The sequence below is a fragment of the Pleurodeles waltl genome, chromosome 2_2 (assembly GCF_031143425.1).
Source record: "Pleurodeles waltl isolate 20211129_DDA chromosome 2_2, aPleWal1.hap1.20221129, whole genome shotgun sequence".
NCBI classification, from domain to species: domain Eukaryota; kingdom Metazoa; phylum Chordata; class Amphibia; order Caudata; family Salamandridae; genus Pleurodeles; species Pleurodeles waltl.
In genome coordinates this window covers 1,201,936,257-1,201,946,414 of record NC_090439.1, presented here as the reverse complement: position 1 = coordinate 1,201,946,414, position 10,158 = coordinate 1,201,936,257, and the positions used below count along the sequence as shown (strand labels likewise).

The 10,158-nt window shown below is 47.1% G+C and overlaps 1 protein-coding gene across 1 annotated transcript in view; it reads left to right on the top strand.

Annotated features, from left to right (window-relative positions):
* The first annotated feature begins 989 nt into the window (after positions 1–989).
* Positions 990–10,158, top strand: part of LOC138279508 (vomeronasal type-2 receptor 26-like) — a 225,281-nt gene continuing 216,112 nt past the window's right edge. Inside the window, exons 1-2 of the mRNA XM_069219409.1 lie at positions 990–1,027; positions 1,596–1,887. Coding sequence (XP_069075510.1) covers positions 990–1,027; positions 1,596–1,887 — 330 coding nt within the window. The remainder of the gene's footprint in view (positions 1,028–1,595; positions 1,888–10,158) is intronic.

The following is a 10,158-nucleotide window of genomic DNA, read 5'->3' as shown; positions in this document are numbered from 1 at the left end:
GGCACTTTCCAACACAAAAACATCCCAGGAGGCCTTTTCCTGTTTGTATGTGTGTTGCAGAATGCAGCTCACATAGAAAGAGGAAAAAACAAGCAGAAATCAAGAAGTTTCTCCTTTCTCCTTTTTGCACTTCCCTTGTGAAGGGGTAAGGTTTACCACACCTTAGGGTCCATGGAAAACCTCCATGGTGAAGAGTAGAGAAAGACAGCAACTTGTGGGGAAGGCCATTCAAAGCCACACAAAGGAGCTTTGGATGGCCTCATAGATATGTTGAGAGGTTTGCTCAGCCACTGCATCACTAAAACTGATGTAAAGGCAGAGCAAGGCTCTCATAAATATGGGGCAACATTTTGCAGCTAAATGTATTGTGTTGATGTTGGTGCTGGGTTTGGTGTTGTTGCTGGTGTTACTGTTTTTGGTGCTGAAATGGGTGTTGGTGTTGTTTCTGGTGTTTTTGCTGATGTTTTTGCTGGTAGTGTTGTTGGTGTTGCGGTTATTAATGCAGTAGGTGTTGGTTTCGGTATGGTTTAATATGGTGTTGTGATCGATGTTGTGGATGGCGTTGGTGGTGTTGTTACTGATTTTGGTTGCTATTGTTGGTGCTAGTTTACTGTCTAGGTGCTGGTTTTGGTGTTGTTGGTGGTATTGGTTTTGGAGGTGGTGCTGGTGTACGTGTTAGTTTTGGTGCAGGAAGCTGTACTGCTTTTGATGCTGGTGTTGTTGCCCATTTTTGTGCAGGTGTTGGTTTTGGTGGAAGTATTGGTGCGGTGTTGCGGTTCGTGTTGCTGATGGTGTTGTTGGTGCTGCTGTTATTGATTTTGGTGCTGGTGTTAGTGTTAAATATTGTGCAGATATTGATTTAGGTGTTATTGCTGGTATTGGTTTTAATTTGACGCAGGTGTTGGTTATGTTGAAAGTATTAATGTTTTAATGTTGTTGCTGGTGTTGGTGTTAGTTTGGCACAGTTGTTTATTTTGTTGCAGGTATCGATGTTGCTTGTGCTGGTGTTAGTTATGGTGCGGTGTGGGTACTGATGTTGGTACTGGTGATTAAATTTGCACTGGTACTAGATATGCTCCAACACAGCACCATAAACGGTAGTACACATAACATGTACAAACATGCAGGGGTTTGATGGGGACAGGCTACCACTATGTGAAGAGGTCCAATATTACTGGCAGGTTCCTTTCCCATGGCCGTAGTTATTACAATAGTTGTTCTTTTCCCCAGACTTGTTTCAAGTCTGGTGATCTTGTAGCTCTGGACGTGCATGTTGCAGAGATGCTTCATGTTTTTGTGGGGTGGGGTGGGGTGGTGCACTGGTAGACCAGGGCAGGTTTCTCCCAGAATCTCTGGTAATGGGGGGGGGGACGTTGAGGTGATCTGCTGCTGTATACAGAAGATTGAAGCAACACATTTAGGTCATCAGAACCTAGGTTGAAGCTGAGTGAGCACTGTTCTTGAATTGAGTAGCTTTTTACAACACAAAAACAAATACTTCCTGTACAGTTCATTACTCTATATTCTTGTTACTCTGCTCATGTTGAAAGCAGTGAAAAAGCTGTAATTTTCTGATGTGTTTCCTGCTCTTTCAGGGGTTCATTTCAGCAGGTTCTGCAGGTCCTGGTCTTCATCTACGCCGTGGAGGAGATTAACAGAAACCCCGCTCTTTTACCAAACCTCACCCTGGGGTACCATATATTTGACTCCTGTGCTAGTGAGATGAAGGCTCTTCAGAGCACCCTGAGCATCATGTCACAGCAAAATGAACCAGTTCCAAACTACAGGTGTCAGAGCGAAGGAGCCCTGGTGGGCTTCATTGGCGACCTCTCCTCTTCGACCACCTACTCCATGGCCCAGCTCCTGGCGCTGTACAAGTATCCGCAGGTAGGCGGCCGCTTCACTTCCCTTTCAATGCTTTTCTTGGGACACGGCCAGTCATTCAGTACCAGGGGGCTCAGCTCAAGGCCTCAGAGAGATGTCCTGTAATATGTTGCATCAGAATTGATGCTCAGGACCTAAAACATTCCAAGAGATGTCAACTTATCATTTGGACAACAGTGATATAATGTAATCTTGGACCAGGTTAGACAAAGTGACCACTTGCAGCTACTTGTCTCGTACGTCCTGTGACATACAAAGGACCATATCACAGTCCCGGTCACGTCCTTTGACTGTGAGCAGAAGGGAGCCATGAACCTGATTCCAACTAAATCATGATGTCTACATTGTGTGCACTAACTACAGTGCATGCACTAACTACAGCACGTGTACTAACTACAGTGCATGCACTAACTACGGCATTTGCACTTTCTACAGCACACACACTAAATACAGCACATGCACTAACTACAGCACTTGCACTAACTACAGTGCATTGTTGGAGGCTGGACTGGCTTGTAGTGAGTACCAAGCGGTACTTACACCTTGCACCAGGCCCAGGTATCCCTTATTAGTGTATAGGGTGTCTAGCAGCTTAGGCTGATAGATAATGGTAGCTTAGCAGAGCAGCTTAGGCTGAACTAGGAGACGAGTGAAGCTCCTACAGTACCACAAGTGTCATATGCACAATATCATAAGAAAACACAATACACAGATATACTAAAAATAAAGGTACTTTATTTTTATGACAATATGCCAAAAGTATCTCAGTGAGTACCCTCAGTATGAGGATAGAAAATATACACAAGATATATGTACACAATACCAAAATATGCAGTAATAGTATTAGAAAACAGTGCAAACAATGTATAGTTACAATAGGATGCAATGGGGACACATAGGGATAGGGGCAACACAAACCATATACTCCAAAAGTGGAATGCGAACCACGAATGGACCCCAAACCTATGTGACCTTGTAGAGGGTCGCTGGGACTGTAAGAAAACAGTGAGGGTTAGAAAGATAGCCCACCCCAAGACCCTGAAAAGTGAGTGCAAAGCGCACTAAAGTTCCTCAAAGGACATAGAAGTTGTGATAGGGGAATTCTGCAGTAAAGACACAAACCAGCAATGCATCAACAATGGATTTCCAGTCGAGGGTACCTGTGGAACAAGGGGACCAAGTCCAAAAGTCACAAGCAAGTCGGAGATGGGCAGATGCCAAGGAAATGCCAGCTGTTGGTGCAAAGAAGCTGCTACTGGACAGTAGAAGCTGAGGATTCTGCAGGAACGACAAGGGCTAGAGACTTTCCCTTTGGAGGATGGATCCCCCACGCCGTAGAAAGTCATGCACAAGTGTTTTCCTGAAGAAAGACCACCAACAAGCCTTGCTAGCTGCAAGTCGTGCGGTTAGCATGTTTGGATGCTGCTGTGGCACAGGAGGGACCAGGATGTCGCCAATTGCGTCTGGGGACAGAGGGGGCGTCGAGCAAGACAACGAGCCCTCTCAGAAGCAGGCATCACCCGGAACAGGCACTACGGAGAGGAGTGAAATGGTGCTCACCCGAAGTCGCACAAAGGAGTCCCACGTCGCCGGAGGACAACTTAGAAAGTCGTGCAATGCAGGTTAGAGTGCTGTGGACCCAGGCTTGGCTGTGCACAACGGATTTCCACCGGAAGTGCACAGAGGCTGGAGTAGCTGCAAAAGTTGCGGTTCTCAGCAATGCAGTCTGGAGTGGGGAGGCAAGGACTTACCTCCACCAAACTTGGACTGAAGAGTCACTGGACTGTGGGAGTCACTTGGACAGAGTTGCTGGATTCCAGGGACCTCACTCGTTGTGCTGAGAGGAGACCCAGGGTACGGGTGATGCAGTTATTTGGTGCCTGCGGTAGCAGGGGGAAGATTCCGTCGACCCACGGGAGATTTCTTCAGAGCTTCTAGTGCAGAGAGGAAGCAGACTACCACCACAGCATGCACCACCAGGAAAACAGTCGAGAAGGCGGCAGGATCAGCGTTACAGAGTTGCAGTAGTTATCTTCGCTACTTTGTTGCAGTTTTGCAGGCTTCCAGCGCGGTCAGCAGTCGATTCCTTGGCAGAAGGTGAAGAGAGTGATGCAGAGGAACTCGGATGAGATCTTGCATTCGTTATCTAAGGAAATCCCCAAAGCAGAGACCCTAATTAGCCAGAAAAGAGGGTTTGGCTACTTAGGAGAGAAGATAGGCTCACAACACCTGAAGGAGCCTATCAGAAGGAGTCTCTGACGTCACCTGCTGGCCCTGGCCACTCAGAGCAGTCCAGTGTGCCAGCAGCAACTCTGTTTCCAAGATGGCAGAGGTCTGGAGCACACTGGGGGAGCTCTGGGCACCTCCCAGGGGAGGTGCAGGTCAGGGGAGTGGTCACTCCCCTTTCCTTTGTCCACGTTATTTCACAGCCATTTTTACACTGCACTTAAGTAACTTATAAGTCACCTATATGTCTAACCTTTACCTGGTAAAGGTTGGGTGCAAAGTTACTTAGTGTGAGGGCACCCTGGCACTAGCCAAGGTGCCCCCACATTGTTCAGAGCCAATTCCCTGAACTTTGTGAGTGCGGGGACACCATTACACACGTGCACTACATATAGGTCACTACCTATATGTAGCTTCACAATGGTAACTCCGAATATGGCCATGTAACATGTCTATGATCATGGAATCGCCCCCTCTATGCCATCCTGGCATGGTTGGCACAATCCCATGATCCCAGTGGTCTGTAGCACAGACCCTGGTACTGCCAAACTGCCCTTCCTGGGGTTTCACTGCAGCTGCTGCTGCTGCCAACCCCTCAGACAGGCAGCTGCCCTCCTGGGGTCCAGCCAGGCCTGGCCCAGGATGGCAGAACAAAGAACTTCCTCTGAGAGAGGGTGTGACACCCTCTCCCTTTGGAAAATGGTGTGAAGGCAGGGGAGGAGTAGCCTCCCCCAGCCTCTGGAAATGCTTTGTTGGGCACAGAGGTGCCCAATTCTGCATAAGCCAGTCTACACCGGTTCAGGGACCCCTTAGCCCCTGCTCTGGCGCGAAACTGGACAAAGGAAAGGGGAGTGACCACTCCCCTGACCTGCACCTCCCCTGGGAGGTGTCCAGAGCTCCTCCAGTGTGCTCCAGACCTCTGCCATCTTGGAAACAGAGGTGCTGCTGGCACACTGGACTGCTCTGAGTGGCCAGTGCCACCAGGTGACGTCAGAGACTCCTGCTGATAGGCTCCTTCAGGTGTTAGTAGCCTATCCTCTCTCCTAGGTAGCCAAACCCTCTTTTCTGGCTATTTAGGGTCTCTGTCTCTGGGGAAACTTTAGATAACGAATGCAAGAGCTCAGCCGAGTTCCTCTGCATCTCTCTCTTCACCTTCTGATAAGGAATCGACTGCTGACCGCGCTGGAAGCCTGCAAACCTGCAACATAGTAGCAAAGACGACTACTGCAACTCTGTAACGCTGATCCTGCCGCCTTCTCGACTGTTTTCCTGCTTGTGCATGCTGTGGGGGTAGCCTGCCTCCTCTCTGCACCAGAAGCTCCGAAGAAATCTCCCGTGGGTCGACGGAATCTTCCCCCTGCAACCGCAGGCACCAAAAAGCTGCATTACCGGTCCCTTGGGTCTCCTCTCAGCACGACGAGCGAGGTCCCTCGAATCTCACCTCGCTGGGCTGCATTGCTGGGAACCGCGACTTTGCAGCTACTCCGGCCCCTGTGCACTTTCGGCGGAAATCCTTTGTGCACAGCCAAGCCTGGGTCCACAGCACTCTAACCTGCATTGCACGACTTTCTAAGTTGGTCTCCGGCGACGTGGGACTCCTTTGTGCAACTTCGGCGAGCAACGTTTCACCATCCTCGTAGTGCCTGTTTCTGGCACTTACCCGGGAGCTACCTGCTTCAGTGAGGGCTCTTTGTCTTGCTCGACGTCCCCTCTCTCTTCAGGTCCAATTTGCAACCTCCTGGTCCCTCCTGGGCCCCGGCAGTGTCCAAAAACCCCAAACAAACGATTTGCGACTAGCAAGGCTTGTTGGCATCCTTCCGTCGGGAAAACACTTCTGCACGACTCTCCAAAGCGAGGGGGATCCGTCCACCAAAGGGGAAGTCTCTAACCCTTTTCGTTCCTGTAGAAACCTCAGCTTCTTCTGTCCAGTCGAAGCTTCTTTGCACCCGCAGCTGGCATTTCCTGGGCATCTGCCAATCTCCGACTTGCTTGTGACTTTTGGACTTGGTCCCCTTGTTCCACAGGTACCCTAGATCGGAAATCCACAGTTGTTGCATTGCTGGTTTGTGTCTTTCCTGCATTTCAGGGTCTTGGGGAGGGTTATTTTTCTAACTCTCACTATTTTCTAATAGTCCCAGCGACCCTCTACAAGGTCACATAGGTTTGGGGTCCATTCGTGGTTCGCATTCCACTTTTGGAGTATATGGTTTGTGTTGCCCCTATCCCTATGTTTCCCCATTGCATCCTATTGTAACTATACATTGTTTGCACTGTTTTCTAAGACTATACTGCATATTTTTGCTATTGTGTATATATATCTTGTGTATATTTCCTATCCTCTCACTGAGGGTACACTCTAAGATACTTTGGCATATTGTCATAAAAATAAAGTACCTTTATTTTTAGTATAACTGTGTATTGTGTTTTCTTATGATATTGTGCATATGACACTAAGTGGTACTGTAGTAGCTTCACACGTCTCCTAGTTCAGCCTAAGCTGCTCTGCTAAGCTACCATTATCTATCAGCCTAAGCTGCTAGACACCCTATACACTAATAAGGGATAACTGGGCCTGGTGCAAGGTGCAAGTACCCCTTGGTACTCACTACAAGCCAGTCCAGCCTCCTACATTGGTTGTGCAGTGGTGGGATCAGTGCTTGAGAATACTTACCACTCTTGTCATTGTACTTTTCATAAGAGAAAAATATACAAAACAAGGTCAGTGTATATACACATAGCCAAAAAGTTTTGCATTTCCTCTTTTCACTCTTTTCTAAGTGCTGAAAAGTACTTCTAAACTTTCAAAAAGTTCTTAAAAGTTTAAAAAGTTTTTTTCTGTCTTTCCAAAAAGTTCTGAAAACTTTTTTCTCTTTTTCTATCACTTTAACTCTCTCTAAAAATGTCTGGCACAGGCCAAAGTGTTGATCTGTCCAAACTTGCATATGACAACCTTAGCTGGAAAAGAGCAAGGAGTCTCTGTATAGAGAGAGGTTTGAGTGTAGGGAAGAATCCTTCATTGGAACTGTTACTTAACATGCTTAGAGAACAGGATAAGGCCATAGGTGCCCCATCTGTTGAAAAAGTACCTAATAGTTCCCAATCTGATTCAGGGACTCCCCCAGGAAAAGATTCAGGAAAGAAACTTCCTAGCCTGCCCATTACTAGACAATCTAGCATAGATGGTAATGATGATGAGCCACACCAAATAAATAGTGTTGTCTCACATCATAGCAAAAGCATTTATTCTCACCATACTGGTAGTAATGTTTCTGTAAACCAAGCTGTTAGGGTGGCTTCTGTAAGGGACAGGTCTCCTTCTGTTCATTCCCATCATAGCTCTGTTTCTAGAAATGTCCCTCCCACCAACCCTGATGACAGACTGTTAGAGAGGGAACTCAATAAGTTGAGGGTGGAACAAACCAGACGGAAGCTTAAAAAGCAACAGCTGGATTTGGATAGACAATCTTTTGAATTAGAGAAGGAAAGACAGAAGTTGGGTTTAGATACCCATGGTGGCAGCAGCAGTATTCCCCATAGTCATCCTGCAAAAGAGCATGATTCCAGGAATCTGCACAAGATAGTTCCCCCTTATAAGGAGGGGGATGACATTAACAAGTGGTTTGCTGCACTTGAGAGGGCCTGTGTTGTACAGGATGTCCCTCAAAGGCAGTGGGCTGCTATCCTATGGCTATCATTTAGTGGAAAAGGTAGGGATAGGCTCCTTACTGTGAAAGAAAATGATGCTAATAATTTCCAAGTTCTTAAGAATGCACTCCTGGATGGTTATGGCTTAACCACTGAACAGTACAGGATAAAGTTCAGAGAGACCAAAAAGGAGTCTTCACAAGACTGGGTTGATTTCATTGACCATTCAGTGAAGGCCTTGGAGGGGTGGTTACAAGCAGTAAAGTTACTGATTATGAAAGCCTGTATAACACAATCCTGAGAGAGCATATACTTAATAACTGTGTGTCTGATTTGTTGCACCAGTACCTGGTAGACTCTGATCTGACCTCTCCCCAAGAATTGGGAAAGAAGGCAGACAAATGGGTCAGAACAAGGGTGAACAGAAAAGTTCATACAGGGGGTGACAAAGATGGCAATAAGAAGAAAGATGGTGAAAAATCTCAAGATAAGCATGGGGATAAGGGTAAAACCAAAGATCCCACTTCAAATCTTAAACACTCTTCAGAGGGTGGGGATAAAACAAATTCTTCCTCTTCTTCCCAACCTGCACACATTAAAAAGCCTTGGTGCTTTGTGTGTAAAAATAGAGGCCATAGGCCAGGGGATAAGTCCTGTCCAGGTAAACCCCCTGAGCCTACCACCACTAATACATCAAGCTCTAGTGCCCCTAGCAGTAGTGGTACTAGTGGTGGGACTGCTGGCAACCGTCAAGCAAAGGGTGTAGTTGGGTTCACTTATGGGTCCATAGTGGAAACTGATGTAATCAGTCCCAAGACAGTTTCTGTCACACCTGGTGGCACTGGCCTTGCCACACTGGCTGCTTGTCCCCTTACAATGGATAAGTACAGGCAGACAGTTTCAATAAATGGTGTTGAGGCCTTGGCCTACAGGGACACAGGTGCCAGTTTCACTTTGGTGACTGAAAACCTAGTACACCCTGATCAACACATCATTGGACAACAGTATAAGATTATTGATGTCCATAACTCCACTAAGTTTCTTCCCTTAGCTATAATTCAGTTTAGTTGGGGTGGAGTTACTGGCTCTAAGCAGGTGGTGGTATCACCTAGCTTGCCTGTAGATTGTCTCTTAGGTAATGACCTAGAGGCCTCAGGTTGGGCTGATGTAGAGTTTTATGCCCATGCAGCCATGCTGGGCATCCCTGAGGAATTGTTCCCTCTCATTTCTACTGAAATGAAAAAGCAAAGGAGAGAAGGCCTGAAAACTCAGGATCCCTCTCCATCAACAGGTAAAAATGGTATCACAGTATCCCCTAACCACCCTACCATTCAGGATACCATTCCTGTGGTGGGAGAAACCTCTCCTGGGGTGGCACCTGTTCCAAGGGAATCATCAGCTGGCAAAGCTGGACTCCCTGAGGTAGAAGTACCTCTCTGTGGGATAACTAACATTGGTGACAAAAAGAGCACCATTTTAGTTAACATGGAGCATCCCTCCAACCCTCCCAGAGAAACTTTAGTGCAGAAACCCTGCACTGCCTCACAACACTTAGGACAGCATCCCTGCCCTAGTGTGGAGCTCATAGGACAGCATCCCTGCCCTGCTCCAACTCAAGAGAAACAGCATCCCTGTTCTCTCTTCCAGCCAAATGGACAAAGTTTTTGCCCAGCTATGGCTTTATTGAGACAGCATCCCTGTCTGGCATTTCCATCACTACAAATAGGTTCAGTGGACAATTCCCACTGCTCTAAACTAAAACTTACTGATAGAAACTCTGAAAATACATCTTCACATTGTTGCTTAGCTAAAAAACTTCAAACAGGGTGGTTTACATCCCCACAGGGAAGTAACCATATAGTGGATGATAAAGTGAGTAACCAGTCTATTGCAGAGCTACTCTCCACTTATCACCACTTAGACAATAAAGTCTCAACTGGCCAAGGTTAGCCTTATTGTCCTTCGTTTGGGGGGGGGGTTGTGTGAGAAGGTAGCCTCTTTCTAGCCTTGTTACCCCCACTTTTGGCCTGTTTGTGAGTGTATGTCAGGGTGTTTGTCACTGTTTTCACTGTCTCACTGGGATCCTGATAGCCAGGCCTCAGTGCTCATAGTGAAAACACTATGTTTTCAGTATGTTTGTTATGTGTCACTGGGATCCTGCTGGTCAGGACCCCAGTGCTCATAGGTTTGTGGCCTATATGTATGTGTCACTGGGACCCTGTCACACAGGGCCCCAGTGCTCATAGGTGTGCATGTATATGTTCCCTGTGTGGTGCCTAACTGTCTCACTGAGGCTCTGCTAATCAGAACCTCAGTGGTTATGCTCTCTCATTTCTTTCCAAATTGTCACTAACAGGCTAGTGACCATTTTTACCAATTTACATTGGCTTACTGGAACACCCT